General features: G+C 34.1%; 1 protein-coding gene across 3 annotated transcripts in view; it reads left to right on the forward strand.

Moving 5' to 3' along the window:
• Nucleotides 1–17302, forward strand: part of SEMA3A (semaphorin 3A) — a 423701-nt gene extending 406399 nt beyond the window's left edge. For all 3 annotated transcript variants that reach the window (XM_058425206.1, XM_032761201.2, XM_058425215.1), the window contains 2 exons: nt 12483–12625; nt 13978–17302. In XM_058425206.1, coding sequence (XP_058281189.1) covers nt 12483–12625; nt 13978–14433 — 599 coding nt within the window. In that variant the 3' untranslated portion in view covers nt 14434–17302. The remainder of the gene's footprint in view (nt 1–12482; nt 12626–13977) is intronic.
• The last annotated feature ends 2010 nt before the right edge of the window (nt 17303–19312 follow it).

Consider the following 19312-nt stretch of genomic DNA (forward strand, 5'->3'; position numbering starts at 1 on the left):
GATGCCATTTATTCTAAAAGTAGTTAATATTTATCAGTTGACTTTTCTTTGATTTACTAATTTTATGTGTGGAATATTCATGTTTATGGATTTTAATAAAACATTACCACACATAGAACCCCAGCATACATTCCAAAACTTACTTTCTACGATTCAGATCCCCCTTTGGCATAAGCTGGATGGGCTGGTATTTGATTTACAAATGCTCACAGCATTGTTTGGGGAATCCTACTACCAGGAGACCGGTAACCATGAATGAAGCCGGTGTTTCGGAACCACTTTGCTTGCAAATTTTCTCACCAGGGACTTTCCTATCTATCTGTGATTATCTTTACTATAAATAAGAAAGAGACCACAAAACTGGAGTAAATGTTATGACTGTCCCTGCATTAGCATGGTGCATTTATTGAACTCTCTCCTTTAAATTTTTTCAAATAGCATATTTCAATCGAATCCTAAAATATTTGCTAGTCTTTCATTAATCTATTTCATGGAAAAATACTGAATTATGATCAGCACCATTCCAGCAATGTAGTATTTTGAAATATTAATTCATTACACTAAATAATCTATTTGCCTATATGTGGAGAGTTAATGATAATTACTGGAAGTAAAAGAATCAAGAGAATGTAACTGAACCAATCAGACTTTAATCTCCATGTCAAAATGAAACATTATTTTGCTCGTTGCATATTTCTAGGTTTATATCGATACAACATTATGAGTATTGTAGGTAACAAATATTTGTTGAATGACTGATCTAAAAATTTCAAGTTATAATCTAGATACTTATTACTTTTGTTTTTCAGTAGAGGTTTGAACTAATAGCACTTATTGATTTTTGTAAAAAATACCTTATGTCATACATTATTATTAACACCATTATATTCAAAAATAAGATCTCTCTTAGGAAACATCATTATGAATTAATCAATTAAATAATATATGTTGATTATATGCCATCATGTGTAGGACACTATGCTGTGTTTTGAAAATTTTTAGAGATTATATGCATATATAATCTTAATGGCATATTCATTTGTTTAGTGATCCCTTTATAGATTCAGTTAGTATTTCAAAATTATATTCATGCTAGAGTTATGAGTGTAAATATATACGGGGAAAAACTGACCAAAGGAATTTTTATGAAAAGTAAGACTGTGAATACATAAATATTGTTAACCATTGAATGACTGGGGTTTGGAGAGTGTTTCAGATATTAAAGATGTATTTTGATAACATTAGAGTGGTTAAAGACTATTAAAATTGGGCATATGGAATGGCTTAGCTATAAGAAGTAAGAAGTAAAGTGAGTGTAAATAAATTTCTCTCCTGATTCTTACATCAGAATGCATACTGGAGAGAGAAGAGAAATTGCTACTGTTCAATGTTACAGGGTCTTTTGGGGGAGGATTGTGGTAAACAACTCTAGATGTTTGTGATATCTGAGAGGAAAGGGTAAACTAGCCCAACAAGCCCTGCAGCAATAAAATATTCCTTTCTGAATGCCTCTTTTCCCCTTGTCTGCTTGTTTTGATAATGACCACACATAAACCATATACACTATAGATTACACTAAATTTCAAATATTTGGAAACTAAGGCAGGCATTCCCGTTTGACCAGGCTGAGTCTTACCATTAGGAATCAGTGATTATTTTGGAATAGTTGACGTCAGTATTTGAAAGTAAAATAGGCAAAAATCCGGAGCCCAGCCTTATTAAATTATGTATGTTGTCTTGCTAATATTAATTCTCACATTGAATAAAATATATGTGCTCATGTGGAAGCATAAAAATATGAGATGTTTTCACAGAAAGCTGGTAAGCAACATGAAGCCGAATTGTACGCTTCAGGATGATCAGTTCCAGCTGGATGGTAAACATATTCTGTAACACTCTATAGTTTACACATCCAGAGGTTTTAATAGACTATAAACAAAATAACTCAGAATTAAGGTGGAAGAAATTTCACTTTAGATGAAACATTTAACACTCACTTGGCACTCTGCTCCCTTCCAAGTGGTGAACTAGGCCAGGTGAAACAGAAAAATCCAGCTACACCTCCTCTTGATCCCAGGATACTCTCCTCTGTCGCTGGTGGCTGGTCACTAGGGGAGATTTTAGTATCAAATCTTAATATATGTGTGCTGGCAACTCTTGTCTTCCCACTCACACCTCATACAGGAAGCTAAAGAGAAATCTCAGGTTGTTTCCAATCTGTTCCCTTCCCTAAAATAATTGCTGTGTACAAAATTGGAGCTCATCTGACTTTGTACTCAAGAAAATGACTGACGAAGGCAATTTACCTGTAAACTACTTCCCATTTTCTTTCTCACTAAGAATGGGCCATATTATGATTTACATGTCCAGAAAGGAAAAAAAAAAAACAAAAAAAACTACACCAATTTTTTTTAACCGTACCATCATGTTAGGTTTCTGAATCTTTGAAATATTTTATGTGCTATCTTCTAGTTGAATGGTATCATTGAATTTCACTTTCTAACAGTTTTGCATGCATACATTACCTTCTTGGCGTCTCACAGTAACATGTCCACAGAATTCAATCTTCTTATCTCCACAACTGTCCATCTCAATTTATATCTTGGTTGGCATCAGAATCATTCCAAAATTTTATAAAATGTCTTTGGCAATGCCATCTTTATGATCTGCAGAACTGTAAATTTAGTATTTTGTAGCAGTGCTATTATAGTCTGTGCCTTAGCCTCTTCCAGTGATGAATCTGAGCATTTAGCCCCAAGAGGAATCTCAATATTTGCTAGATGAGCATGATGTCAGCCTTAAAAATAATCCCTACCTTTAATAAATTATCAAATTTCATCAAGTCTCAGATGACATAATATAAAATACACCATTCTTTATGTACTTTTAAGGAAAAAAAAAACTGCTGAAGATGGTCAGTCTATTAGATGATCCCAGCATCAAACTGGGACACCAAATGACTCAGGACTAGACTAAAGGAGAAAGAAATAAACTCTTATTCAGATGATAGTAGCAAGGAAAATTTTCTGTTTCAATCATAATCATGTCTGGTTAGAAAGAGATTAAAAAATACTCCTGAACTACAAGGTGGTATTTATGAAGACTTACTTTCTGAATTCACACAAACAGAATGGACCCAAATTTCAGACAGAGACTTAATTTAAAGAGGTATCATATCAGTAGGATCCCACATGTCTGGCAGAAGTAAGAAAGAATTTCTCCTAGAAGAAAGCAACTTCAGCTCAGATCAAGAACAATTTTAAGACACATTCTGATATCAGAGATATTAAAGTATAAAGAAGTGTGCATCTTAGAATCAAATACTTGCAGTATTACCTTCTATGATTTTTATAAACCCTTTTTGAATATTTTCACTGGAGATAATCAGTCATCATGATACTTGTCTTCTGCTTAGGAAAAAAGTCTAATTATTCATATTATATGTGTGCAAGGCAAATGCACAGATAACATGAATAAGAGGTTTGAAATAGCTTGCGTATCATTATTCTCCATTGAAATCTTTAAGTATGTCATCAGAGATCACCTGTTCATACACCTACAATTTAACTGTTACAAACTGAGATTTTTTAAAAGCTTGCTGCATTTTTTTATTCCAAAAGTTATAAGGATCACATATCATTAAAATACAGGATGGTATTTTCATTATTGTTTATGGAAGGTTTCTGCTTCAGCAAATGGGTGTTTTCCATCTCCCATCATATCTCCTGGGGAAAAGTAAATGAAACATTAAAGTCCATGTTTCCTGATTTTTTAAAGTAAACATTCCTATGGTAATTTTGCTCTGGCATAGATTATTTGTGCTTTCTTTTGTAATGCATTTGCTATAAAATCATGAAAATAAAACATACCAGATGTTCAATATAAACTAAATAAATATTACAGTAAATATCTTTATATTGGTATTGGTTTTTAAGTAAATGAGTTTCAGCCTGCCCTATACTAAGCATATTACCCATGGCATCACAAGATATCAAGTACAGTGTTCAACGTAACTATTCAAGTGGCTTCAAAGTTAACTTCTTAACACATAAATTTTATTATCATATTTCAAATTAATCATCTCTGAAAGTAAGATACTGGTGACTCTACCCCAAAAAACATTTATGAATAATAAAATATATTGGCCCTATGACTGTTTAACCATTTGTATATATATTCATACCTATATCTATGTATATGTGTATATATATGTATGTGTGTGTATATATATATATATATGTCCATACACATATATACACATATACAGACACACACTTATATATGTACACACACATACACACACAGACTAGTCAATTTGAAGTTCAAATCTTCAGGAATCTGTGGATCAGGAAAGATTAAAAACTACTTAAACTGTAAAATTCTAAATGCTATCCTGATTAATAATTACTTCTCAGCACCAAAGACATCTTAATTTAAGGCATAAAACAAAGTAGTTTAAAATTAAAATTTTAGCCAGTTGAAAAATTACAAGTTTAAATTTTCTTTAAGGTTTCATTGTCTTTTTGTACTTGGCAAGTTACATCCACTAACTTCATATTTATTGATCCTATTTCTGGTAAATGGGTTAAGCACACATGCATGTTCTTAACTACACATTCATGCATTCATTTATTGGTACATGTACACATACATGCCTGCAAACACACATTGAACATTTATATAGAATCTATTGGTGAAAATCTCATACTAGACATTGGAAAAACATTGTACTAGGCACTACCTCAAAAAGTAAACAAAATCACTTTATATACTTCAGTATATACTGTAGACATTGTTTTATTTGCACTACAATATATATTATTAAATAGTTTGTTTGTTTGTTTGATGGAGTTTCGCTCTTATTGCCCAAGCTGGAGTGCAATAGCACGATCTCTGCAAAATGCAACCTCTGCCTCCCGGGTTCAGGCAATTCTCCTGCCTCAGCCTCTCAAGTAGCTGGGATTACAGGCATGCACTACCATGCCCGGCTAATTTTGTATTTTCCTTTTTTTAGTGGAGATGGAGTTTTATCATGTTGGTCAGGCTGGTCTCGAACTCCTGACCTCAGGTGATCCACCCTCATCAGTCTCCCAAAGTGCTGGGGTTACAGGCGTGAAACACTACGCCTGCCTGTTAGCCATCTTAACACTCAGGTTCAAAATATACAAGAATGTTAAGAATGAATGAATTTTTTGGTTTCATTTTACAAATTTTTAAATAGTTTGTCTTTTCAAGAGATATTAACTCATTTTTGAAATGTTTTCCAGCCACTTGAAGTTAAATTAGTCTTTTCTTTTTTTTTTTTGAGACGGAGTCTCGCTCTGTCACCCAGGCTGGAGTGCAGTGGCGCAATCTCGGCTCACTGCAAGCTCTGCCTCCCGGGTTCACGCCATTCTCCTGCCTCAGCCTCTCCGAGTAGCTGGGACTACAGGCGCCCGCCACCACGCCCGGCTAATTTTTTTGTATTTTTAGTAGAGACGGGGTTTCACTGTGGTCTCGATCTCCTGACCTCGTGATCCGCCCGCCTCGGCCTCCCAAAGTGCTGGGATTACAAGCATGAGCCACCGCGCCCGGCCCGTTAAATTAGTCTTTTCTACTGATAGAGCATCTATTGTATTTCTGCAGAAAATCATGTAGAATCCAATGAGAAAAATCTAAGTAATACTGTTTATACTTTAAGTTAGGCATTGCTACAGTATTTTGTGTCACCAAGAGTTTATGGGCAACTTTTCCTTTCCTCCTGTTCTTGACCTTGACACTGAGTATTATTGAGAGAAATACTAAAATTATAATGAAAGCAACGGGAATTTTATTTCTCTTTATGTGGTACAGCAACTAACTGTATTTGCTAAATAACCTAAATATGTAAAATAATTGGCATTCATTTACCCATCTCCTAGATTATGTTTTAGTTTTACATTTATTATTTACAAATTAAACTTATAATAAAGTAGAACACCAAAATTGATAACAAATCAAAATTGAATATGGTTCACAACCTCATCCATCTCTGTCTTCTCTACATAACATCAAATTTCCTAAGATGGCTGCATTATTAACATTTCAATCTTGCGAGACATTTATGGGGTTAAAATGGAGAGTGAATAAATAGAAAGCTGAAATGTGATGCCTTCTGTTTCTGCTATATTGGAAGAGAATCAAATGCTAAATAAGGCCTTTAGCAACATGATATTTCTGGTCAAATGATGGATATCATGACTTTTTTGTTGTTACAAAAGGAAGCAATTTATTTAACTATTTTCTTTCCTCCCATTCTTTCTGGTTTATTAGCTTCATTTCATTTTCATAAATTATCGCACTAAAAGAGGAAATGATTAATTGAAGATTGCTTCCTTAAAAACATTATTTCTTGTCATTAACAGCTGCAACATATTGAAACATTGTGTTATCCAAACACACTGTGGTGCTTTTAAAATAATTTTAATGTTGTGTTGCTCTCAATTATTTTGTTCTAACCATTCAGATGGTTGAACCCATGGGGAATCATTATGCCAATTTAACAAGTATACCCTTCTTTTCTACTGGCAATTTTCATGACAAAAGTTTGTATTCAAAACAGTTGCTTTCTAAGTGTGAAATTTATTTAAAAATGATTTAAAGTGAGATTGCTTTCTTTCCGGAAGCCCACAAAATTATCTATTACATGACATCCTTCAGTGACATAGGTATCCTTGGAGATGTGAGAAGATATTCATATATTTCTCAGTTCTCTTTCTCTTCTTATTATTCCCTATTTGGAATTTTTGATTTTGGAATAGACATGATTAGTCATCATTATCTCCCACCCTGAAGTCAATTTTTATAACATTATTAAACTTAACAAATTTAGAATATTTGAAATGCTTACAGCCTCCAGCAGTTCAATAAAGTATTCCACCATAATCAAGGTTATAAACCCTATTTCCTTTTTGATTGATTAAACTTTTATTCATTTCTTTTATATAATTATGATAACTCTATGTCTTGAGGATGTCAAAGTTACATGGGATTTCAGGTTTTAAATTCAATGTGTTACCTGGATTTGCCATTTAGCAAACATCAGCTAAGCGTTTAGGATTACCATTCTGCCAGGATTATGAATACACAGTGTGGTGGGCGAAGGGAATCAACCAGATTAAAAATAATTGTTACAAATATAACTACACATACTCTAAGGAGATAACTAAAAAGAGATTATTTTTTGGCAATATAAAAGAGAATATTTTCTTTGATGGTTGTAGGGGAGTAGGAATCACATTGAAGAGTGTAATTTGTCTTCATTTGGATTCTCAATAAAGGATTTTAAGATTTAATTAGCAGTTGAAACTATCATAACAGCAATAATAATGATGTCACCTGACATGTGTATGACTATTGCTGTGCCCAGATATTGTGCTAAGATTTTTGTACAAGTATATTTTAAGAACAATAGAAAGGGTTATAAAAGCCTGGTGCAGTGGCTCATGCCTGTAATCCCAGCACCTTGGGAGGCTGAGGCAGGAGGATCACCTGAGATCAGGTGTTTGAGACCAGCCTGGCCAACATGGTAAAACCCTATCTCTACTAAAAATATAAAAATTAGCCAGGTGTGGTGGCAAGCACCCATAATCCCAGCTACTCTGGAGACTGAGGCAGGAGAATTGCTTGAACCTGGGAGGCAGAGGTTGCAGTGAGCCGAGATCGTGCCACTGCACCCCAGCCTGGGTGAGAGAGTGAGACTCTCCAAAAAAAAAAAGAAAAAAAAGGAAACAAAGAAAGAAAAGGGTTATAAAAATATTCACTGTCTAAAATTGCTAAATGACCTATCTAATATATAAAAGATGAGTTGCAATTGTTTGGTAAAAATAAAGATAAGGTAAAAATAACAACAATGTCACACACATAGAGCAAGTAGACTGAGAGAGAACAAAGATGGATATGCGACATGCAGCAAGAATATTTACCGGGAAGTTATAAGGGTAAGACATACGTTTGTCTAACTGCTTTTTTTCAGTCAATGTAGATGGAAGTATGATCACAAAGTTCATTTAAAAATAAAAGAATCTGTTGTTCACGAGAATCTCAATAATTTCTAAAAAGTAAAACCAGAAAGAAAAATTTCCCAAAGGTAAACATAAACACTGCAATGCAATCAATATCATATCAAAAATATGGTGACATCAATACAGTGAATAAGGAAGAATTGGCAAAGGTCTCACTCAGCATAGGGTGGGAACACCCTGCCAAAACCAATTTAATAAAATCAATTGTCTGATGTGATTAGCATGGTGTGTTCCTTGTAAACTGCTCAGATCAACTGGTTTAATCAAGAAGAAGATTTTGTATCACTCTTATCCTCAATATATAAGATTTCATATCTTTCAGAAAATATGTACTCATCAATATTTCCTCAGTTGAGTTTTTGTTTATATTGGGTAACCATGAATTAAATATTACACTCTCTGAAAAGTACCTAGGGTACAGCTATACTGTACTGCCATTTATATGTATGGCTGTTTGCTTTAATAAAGAATCAAATTGGTAGCATGCAGTAGGGGGACTATAGCAAATAATAAAGTAGTATATATTTCAAAATAGCTAGAGGATTTTACATGTCACCACAAAGAAATGATAAATGTTTAAAGTGATGGATAAGGTAATTACCCTGATTTGATCATTGTACAATGTATACATGGATGGAAACATCACACTGTACCCTATAAATATGTACATATAGTATGTGTCAATTATAAACAAAACAAAATTTTTAAAATTGATAGTTTGTTTGTTTGTTTGTTTTTTTGAGACTGAGTCTTGCTCTATCACCCAGGCTAAAGTGCAATGGGGCGATCTTGGCTCACTGCAACCTCTGCTTCCTGGGTTCAAGCCCTTCTCCTGCCTCAGCCTCCAGAGTAGCTGGGATTGTAGGTACTCGCCATTATGCCCGGCTAATTTTTTGTATATTTGTAGAAATGGGGTTTCACCATGTTGGCCAGGCTGGTCTTGAACCCTAGACCTCAAGTGATCCGTCCACCTTGGCCTTCCAAAGTGCTGGGATTACAGGCGTGAGCCACTATGCCCGGCAAAACTGATAGTATGTTTGACATCCCAAGAAAAAGTGAAGAACTTAATAAGGTTATAAGATAGGAACCGAAATATTATTTCTGTTTGTACTTTTTTCTGCAGCTGGGGAGAGAAGGGGGCTGGAGGGAGATAGAACACATTGTTAATGGATTTCTAATGTTTCCTATATTGTACAAAATTTATGCAAGTGGTTGCGGTAGAACAGTCAGGAAATGGAAAGGATATTTACGAATGCCTTCTAATTATTATTTTAAAATATTGATTAGGTGTCTGTTTATAAGATGTCAGGTTAGGGGAAATTAACAGAAAATTTTTTACTTCTGAACACCCTTAACAGAAAATTTTTTACTTCTGAACACCCAAATGGGTGCTTGGCTGAGGCCATTTTAAATAAAAGTTCTGTTCCTAAGTCAGAAGTTGCTGATGGTAGAAACATCCTGTGGCAGAAGACTTAATAGAAATAACCGTATCCAATAAAAATTTACTTTTGGCCAGGCGCGGTGGCTCATGCCTGTAATCCTAGCACTTTGGGAGGCCGAGGAGGGCGAATCACCTGAGGTCAGGAGTTCGAGACCAGCCTGACTAACATGGAGAAACCCCGTCTCTACTAAAAATACGAAATTAGCTGGGCATGGTGGCACATGCCTGTAATCTCAGCTACTAGGGAGTCTGAGGAAGGAGAATCTCTTTAACCTGGGAGGCGGAGGTTGCCATGAGCCGAGATCACGCCATTGCACTCCAGCCTGGGCAACAAGAGGGAAACTCCGTCTCAAAAAAAAAAAAAAAAAAAATTACTTTTAATAATTATTGCTGATCGCAACAGAACCTAACAAAACATAAAACAGGAGAATCTTAAAACAAAGAAATACAATAGTATCGCTGTATCTTGATCGTGATTGATAGTTAACATGACAGGGCTTTTAGCCTCACCGGTCACTAGCTGGATGATTCTGTTTCTTTTTGTTGGACAAAAAGGGGAAAGAAAGGGTAAACTTGGGAAATAATGAGACTTTGAGGTACTGGCAAGAGTAGTTATCAAAGCAAACTTACTAAGGGCACCAAGCTCATAAACCAAATTAACCAATTGTGGTTCTTGCCTTATTTAGATGAGAAAGTACCTGAATATCGGAATGTTTCTTGAAGAGCGTGAAATATTACTATATTAAACTAAAAACAATTTATCATAATTGCTAAATCAAACACCATCTTATAGTCTATAAGACTATAGTCTATAGTCTATATTCCACTATGAAGAAGTAGCATATCAAATGAAATACTTTTTTAATATAAGAAAATATTTTCTATTGAAAGAACTATTTTTATATGTTTTCTGGTACATTGGAAAAAGCTTGCCACCGCCAGAGGATGTCTTGAAGAGGAAATGAAAACTGAGCAGTTACCTAGAACTACAAGAAAGATTACCAGAAAATTATCTCTGTGGACCAACTAGAATGATTAAATTAGTTAGAAAGAAGACAACTAAGTGATTTTTTTTAAATGTACCCATTGGTAGCCGGGTGCGGTGGCTCACGCCTGTAATCCCAGCACTTTGGGAGGCCGAGGTGGGCGGATCACGAGGTCAGGAGATCGAGACCATCTTGGCTAAAATGGTGAAACCCTGTCTCTACTAAAAATACACACACACACACACAAAAATACAAAAAAGTTTAAACCACAGAACAGTTAGAAAAAAAATGCATTCAATGTAAATAGCATTAACTTCTGTGACAGTGCATTCTAATTATTCAGGTAGCTCCTGAATTACAGATTTTCAAGCCCCTGTTGGCCATAGCAATTAAATTCACCTGTATCCCAGGAAGCAGCTATCTTACAAACAAGTATAGCAACATGTTCCATATGCATTCAACTCAAGATGCACTAATAATCTCAGAGGGGGGAAAAAAAACAGCCTATACAATGTAGATATTGGCACATGAAGACATGCATATCCAATTTTTTTCAAAATATGACTTGGAATCAGTTAAATATTATTTCTTTACATTGCAATCATTTCTGATTTATTTTCCTATTTTCAGGGCATTGATCTTTTCAATAAGAGACAGATAGTTCCCAATATTGGAAGAGTCTTGTTTCACACCTAGGGCATTTGAGAAACAGGCACTGAGGTTGACACCCCTGGAGACAGCAATTGAAGGTAGAAGGTGGAATGAAGTAGGTAGGGTATGATGAGAGTAGGAGATGATAGACACAGGCCTTGTACAGGGATTGCATGGGAGTAGCATTTTTGAAGGCTTTAAACCTAGTGAGAGCAAATCATATCAGCTATGACAGTCAAAAGTATTCAGTTGATTAGGACAAGAGTAAAACTGTCAAAGTGATGACAAAAAAAGGGGAAAACATTTTTTAAATTAAAAATCTAGCTGAGTTTGAAGTAGAGAGCAAAAAGTTTTCATCTGTCTACACTGTCAGCTTTCTGTGCATGTAAAACATATTTATTATTTTCTAAATTAATTTAATGAGTTTCAGATTGTACAGGATGTCATAATGGAAACAGGATTATGCAAGATAAGAAGGAGTTTTGTTCTCTAAATGAGTTTTACCTGGACTCCCTGTGTTGTACTTTTGATCTGAACTGTGTTTCATTTACCACATTGGAGGAGGTTACATAAAGGGTAAAATAATAGAAACTTAATCAGGAAACAGGTTTTCTTTTTGCTGCATTTTTTTATGCACTTTTGCCTTATTCCATAGCCTAATTCCAGAAAATAATAAAAGATGTGTCATTTTAAAATAAGAACAATTGAAACCACATTGCATTATAACTATGCATCTGTTTTTCAAAGCCATCCCTAACTTTTCACACCAATTGATCTTCAGAACAAACTTGTAGATTATTTAGGAATTATTGGTGGATAGTATAAACTTCCTGCACTCTACTTTCTGTAAATTGCTAGATAAATATTAGTTGGCAAATTTAATTTTACAGATAAAAAATAAACACACAGGCAAAATAATTTCTCTGAAATACATCCTTGTCTCCAAAAACTTATTCCAATAACTTTTTGTGTTACAGAATAATATAATACAAACTGGCCCCATTAGTCCAAGCACAGCATGGAGTTTTGCAGTGAAAATAATTTCCTGTAGAGTATTTATCATGACATAAAAAGACGTATAGTTATGCTACACACATGACTGATTTTGTAAATGTAATGCCATTTTCTGGTAGACAAATCTCCGTCTATGTTTTATATAACCCATACCAAAATGATTAGTCAATTTAGGTAGGCATTTGGGCTCTGAAACCTTACATCATTGACATTTCTGTCATCCTCAATCAATGTGAAACAACTTCCAACTTGGCAATAACTTGTCTCCTGAATTTCCAAATAAAAACTTTGGAAAGTTGAAATTACTTCTCTAATATTTTCTCATTTCATTTTCTCATCACTGGCCAGATAATCACCACGGCCACAGCCCTGAAGAGCGAATCATCTATGGTGTAGAGAATAGTAGCACATTTTTGGAATGCAGTCCGAAGTCACAGAGAGCGCTGGTCTATTGGCAATTCCAGGGGCGAAATGAAGAACGAAAAGAAGAGGTACAGGAATGAAACTGACTGGATCATTTATATCTAAGATATACTGTTAAATAATCCTTGTATTTTTCACTTGAGGAAAGAAAAAGCGCTGAGAATGCTTATCCTCTTCTGAACCAATCAATCACTCATTCATTAAACAAGTATTTAGTGCAGACTGATGATGTGACAGACTTTGTACTATGAATTAGAGAAACAAAGGTAACCTGGTAAGAGTTTCTGCCCATATTAGACTCCTCTTATTTCTTACTGTGTTTATCTACAAAGAAATTGTATTATTTATATTTGTGCACAAATAAAAAAAAACCTCCTACTAATTTTAAATTTTGTTCAGTTAATTATGTTATCAAAATCTGTTTTTCTTTATCCATTACCTTCCTCCTTAAATGGGGAAGGGAGGTTGGGAAAAGATAGTGGTAGATGTAGGGTGATGGATTTAAGGCTGCACTATAAGCTCTGATATCAACTATTGATGCAGGATGAGGCAGATCTCCCTGCTCATTTGATCCATTTATAACTCCGTAACAGTAAAGAATTGTATACAGAAAATCTTAGTGAGCACTCTGAGCCTTTAAAACTTTTTAACAGCCTTAAATAAGTATAAACAGACTATTGAGTTGATTAATAAAATGTATTATATGCAGACAATTTCACAAACATAATATGATGTCAGAGGTAAAAACTCTTCCATTATCTTTTGACATTTTAGTTAGTCTTAAAACTACATAATCCCATCATAAAATGCAAGACTGATTTTATGCTTTACCAGGTGAGGCTTTTTGAGACCTCTATTGTAAACTGTATTCAAAATAAAAATGAGGTTACAAATATTCAAAAATATGGTCTCATATATATTCCCATTCAAGACCAACTAAATGAAATAATTAGTAAGCATAAAATTTTCTGCTTGTTCAACTTCTATTTTTTTTTAATTTCATTTTTGGAAATCTTATTATAAATTCATTCTAATGCCCCATATCTTTCTAGTATCATGGTTCTGTAGTTCTAATTTCAATATTTAATGTTAACTTTATCCTATATTTATATTCCTACTTTCAAATGTATAAAGTATCTTTGCTCTTTCCTCCAGTTACCTTGAATATTTTAAATTATTATAAGAAATTCTGTTGAAACAGTAATATAACCAATACTTTCCAATACCTCTTAAAAACAACTGACAGATATTATAATTCTCCTAATGGGAAAATGCTATCACTTCTCTTAAATTAAAAATTTTATTAACTGTTAAAATGTGCCTCAACACATAATCTAAAGTATTACAGACACAGAGTTTCAGAGCTTATATTTCTTTAAAATATGTATATTTTACACTGCCTTTTTTTTTAACCTGCTAGATCAGAGTGGATGATCATATCATCAGGACAGATCAAGGCCTTCTGCTGCGTAGTCTACAACAGAAGGATTCAGGCAATTACCTCTGCCATGCGGTGGAACATGGGTTCATACAAACTCTTCTTAAGGTGACCCTGGAAGTCATTGACACAGAGCATCTGGAAGAACTTCTTCATAAAGATGATGATGGAGATGGCTCTAAGACCAAAGAAATGTCCAATAGCATGACACCTAGCCAGAAGGTCTGGTACAGAGACTTCATGCAGCTCATCAACCACCCCAATCTCAACACGATGGATGAGTTCTGTGAACAAGTTTGGAAAAGGGACCGAAAACAACGTCGACAAAGGCCAGGACATACTCCAGGGAACAGTAACAAATGGAAGCACTTACAGGAAAATAAGAAAGGTAGAAACAGGAGGACCCACGAATTTGAGAGGGCACCCAGGAGTGTCTGAGCTGCATTACCTCTAGAAACCTCAAATAAGTAGAAACTTGCCTAGACAATAACTGGAAAAAAAAATGCAATATACATGAACTTTTTTCATGGCATTATGTGGATGTTTACAATGGTGGGAAATTCAGCTGAGTTCCACCAATTATAAATTAAATCCATGAGTAAATTTCCTAATAGGCTTTTTTTCCTAATACCAACACCTAACAGAGAACACAGGTGAATGCAGATGTTCACTTTAGCAGACTTGTTTCCTATGAGATTTCACTGTACAGGTTTGTCTTTCTTCTTTACCTGAGAAATAAAAATGTCATTTGCCATATTGCCATCTAAAGGAGAAAAACTGCATCAGCAAAGCCATTGTATTGAACTAAAAGTTTAAAATGAACTGCATGGATTTACTAAGCTGATGAATATTCCAAAACGTGGTTGGATTCAAGGATATATTTTGTCTACCGGCCCTCATGTTTGTATGTACTTGAGGAGTAAAATGAGTAAAATGATACTGAATGAAATGTTCTGTGGAAATATTAAAAAAAAAAAAGAGAAAACATAAGCCATCCATCATCCAGAAGAAAAATGGAATACACTGATCTACTACTGATGTCTTCTTTCAGCTTTGATCTAAAGATGTATTTTATTAAAACTATAATTTAAATGTACCATGAAAAATATGCAGTAAAAATTAGTTGTTTTCTAAGCTAGAGTAGGATTTGTCTTACAATTATTGTGCTATATAGTTTTTGTTTTAAAAATTCCAATGGTGTGCTGCTTTCTTTGGACATTTTATTTTCAATTCTATAAGAGGGATAGATGACATTGTTCTAGAAACACATATACATCATTAAGAGTGAATCTCTAAAACCAGGATATAAATTATGCTTTATTTCTCTGAGAAAATCAAACAAATGGAAGCTGTTCACACCTCCCCTTCTTTAAGCATTATCTAAATTAATTTTTACTTGCATAATGTTCTTAGAAAAAAAAAACAGAACATTTAAGCAGGAAAAAAGGAAGAAACAAATTGATTTTTAAGTGCATTTTACTATAATGAATCCATGAAGGGAAAAGGAACTGCATATTTCATGAAAATAATAAGCATTGTCTTAATATTACTGTTAATAGAAAATGTGTCTTAATTCTGTGCTTGAATCCCTGCATGATATTTGAGACGAAGATCTCTCTTACGATTCTACTAAGAATGATATCGTGTCACTTAATTTTTTTAGGAGAGAGAGATTAATAACTATTCAGAGCAACATATTAAAGGCAAAGTTTCCAATCATTTACATCTGTATCAGGTGCCTCTTACCTTTCCTTATTTAAGACAACTATTTGTACAAGAAACACATGACACTTTTCATGTCAATGGGAGGGACTTTTCTACAAAGTATTTTCCAGGATGCAACCCACATTTAAACAATGTAAAACTCTTTGTTTCCTGCAACAACTTACAAAATAAGGTAAAAGACTAAAATTCAAGATTTGCTTCCTTCATTGTCCTAAGACGATTCATTGAGAATCACTGACTTTGAGATATTTGAAACTTTCAGCATTATACTGTGGTTTCTTTTGCACTGCACTCACCTATTCAGGACTCCTCCCCCAGGTTCCTCATCATGCACAAAAATGCAAAGAAAACATCTCATTAGTAATTAATGAAGCAACATTGAAATTCTAACTCTAACTGTCTTTGGATTCTAATTAACTCAGCATCAATTTCTCACCTCAGACTACAGTGAATTTTTATTTCCTATCAGCTGAAATATTTCACAGATGGAAGCTCATGTTTCAGTTTTAATGATTGCCTTGAATAAACAAGTTGTTGCCACTTGTTTCAAACAAAAGCCTAAAAAAATCTACATTCAATTTTAGGCTCCATTGACTAATACGGTGTTGCTTTTGGAAGTACTGTATATCCTCAAGTGGAAGCTGAATTGTTAAATTATTTGAAGGACACACCACTGTACAGAAAATAGTGTTTGAAATATAAGTCGAAGAACAAAGAGTGCTCCAAAAAATAGGTCATTCTTTTATTTTCATAAAGTATCTAAACTGTACTAACATTCAGTGTTGTTTCATTCTAAATTTGCAGCTGAAATAAATTTATTTGCAATAGCAGAAATATCTTATTATTCATCCTCAAAAATAAAGGATTTGAAGGGATAGAGATTATATGATAAATTTATAGAAGCCTTTCAGAATTTGAATGCATTTTGTTTAGCGTTATGAAGTGACAATAGAAAAGAATCTCGACTTCAATTAAAAGTTACACAAACAAATCTACAGGCATGTCTTTAGATACCATCAGGTCTAAGTTTTCAAAGAGAATTGTAGATATAACTTGCAGATAACTCATTACAGTCATAATCTCTGCCCATGTGTATTGAGAGGGGGCAGTTTGCACGAAAAAGAATTATTGGCCCATTAAATAATTCAGCTTTAAATAGACTTTGTCATATGCATGAATCATCAGAGATGAAACTCTTTGAGAGACTCATGTGACCTTATGAAAATTACAACAGCAGTCTTAAAGTATGAAAAAGATGCATCACAGCAGAGACATTATGGCCCAGTTGATATTAAATGTAAAATGTAAATGCATGTAAATGCACACTTCATTTTGTGTATTATTTAGTAATTTTCAATGGTATGTGTTTAATATTTTTGCTACCTACACGTTAGGCAAAAAAAAGATGTAAATAATTTGGGAGAAAAAGAGGAAGAACAGTGTAAAATAAAACTTTCTATAGGTACTCCATTTCAATGTATTCAACATCATCCTAAAATGCAAGATTTTCCCACCCAGGTGACAAGGTGGTTTATGTACTATTTAAGGGCAGAAGATGCGTGCCCGTTCAATAAACATGTTTTTTGCCAGGTAGGAAATATGTTCCATATCTGTACTTATCATTGCATTTCAGATGGGAACTAGAAAAACTGGAGAGAAAAGTGTAATGAAACTGCTGCTGTAAATTATTCCTTTTAGCATGTATTCACTTGCTAAATACACATTTCTTCAAAATATTTGAATTCAGATGTCTTTACTGTTCCCTATAACATATGGTGTTAAGGAACATAAGCTCATAAAATGTTGAGAACCAGAGTCAGGTTGCTACATAATTAGCTAACAGATTTCTTCATTGTAGTCATCTGTAAACTGGATTCTATATTTATGGTGATGATGTGAATTTTTATACCCTTTAAATTAAATATTGTTCTTTTTAATGTCATACCTAAAAGGGAAATGTAGAGATAAATTTTTATAATGTGTCATTTTCATAATCAGTTTGGTTTTATTCAGGATCCACAAAGATGTCAGATGACTGTTACTGAAATTGCTTATCTTAAAGGTCACAGACAAGCATTTTATTAATATGGAGCCGTTAGTATAAAATGTTGAAATCTTTGTTTTATTAGCTCATTTTAAAACACAATTTCCATTCAATTTAATGAAACTGTATCAGGTTTCATGGTTTCAAAGACAGACTTAAATAGGATTCAACATCCCTGTATCGTGTAATAACATGTTAAACTGGTCTAACACCAAAGACATCTATACTTTTAACTTGATTTGTAATAATTATTTGAAGTCAATGTTAATGTTTACAAATACATGTTTCCATAAAGAAGAAAACGTTATTTTTCAAAAATCTGTAAAATCTCATTAGTTTGTTTCATCTCTAAAAATATTCTTAAACTAGTTAATTAAATGAACATAATTTTTCAAGTTAATAAATTAAGAAAATATCTAAATGAAAGAATAAAATCAGCATATGTGGCAGCCCATATAGTAAGGACAGTTTCGCAATCAATGTAACCAAGGAAAACAGCTTTGTTATCATTTCAAACATGGATGCACACACAGGCAGAGGCAAAGATGGAACCGAACCAAACAAAAAGATGATTTTGAATATTAAAAAACTGGGCCTCTAGACCCTTTGACTTTTAGAACCAGCTTCCTACATGTTCAAGTAAATTCCACTGATAGATCTTGACTATCTGCAATGTGCTAGGTATTATGTTAGGTGATGAGGACATTAAAGTGAACAAGACATAACCCTTGTTCTGAAAGAGCTCACAATGAAATTAAGGAAACAGAGCGAGATGACTTATCATCATCTAATCCAGCAAGTCTTTCCTAATCCTCCCATCCCTAGTTCAAGCTAGGGACCTTCTCTATGCTAAACCTGTGCCTTGTATATACCTTTTATTGTCACACTACCCCAGTGTGTGATTTATTTGTTTATGTTTCCATCTCCATTTCTAGACTGTGAGCTCCTTGAGGGCAGGATTTGTATCTAATTGATCTCTGTCCCCAGTGTCTAGCATAATGCCTGGCACAAAGAGGGAGCCCAATAAATCACTGTTGAAAAGAACCAAGTTACAATATGACAATTGCCAAATACAAGCTCACAATAAGAGTGGTATGGATCAAAGGAAAAAAAGGGAGGAATTAACTTGTGGAGAGAGATCATGGGGTGCTTCAGAGAATAAGTGACTTTCCAGCTGTGAATCAGTCAGATATGCCTAGATGAAGAAACGAAATGGCAATGTGAGTAGAAGAAATAAGGAGAAAGGAGGAGAGGTGTGAAAAAAAGTCCTTTTTCTGAGAACAAGTATTCAAACAGATAAAACACAGGTTTCATAAAGAAAAGTTAAATGTCCCACTACTATGAGTCAAAATGGTGCATTTGCTTTTTCCTGGGTTTTGATTTATTGTCCTCTGTTTGTACCCCACATTCTCATCCTTGGCATAGACTGTCATGTCATGCATTCAGCCTCCTACAATTCCACCCCACAATCTCTTTACCTTCCTTCTTAATGTTCACTTCATTTATCTTTACTCAGCTAAAGTCATAGCACTAGGCAGTGTTCCCACA

This window comes from Hylobates moloch, unplaced genomic scaffold (assembly GCF_009828535.3).
Source record: "Hylobates moloch isolate HMO894 unplaced genomic scaffold, HMol_V3 SCAFFOLD_1, whole genome shotgun sequence".
In the NCBI taxonomy this organism is placed as follows: domain Eukaryota; kingdom Metazoa; phylum Chordata; class Mammalia; order Primates; family Hylobatidae; genus Hylobates; species Hylobates moloch.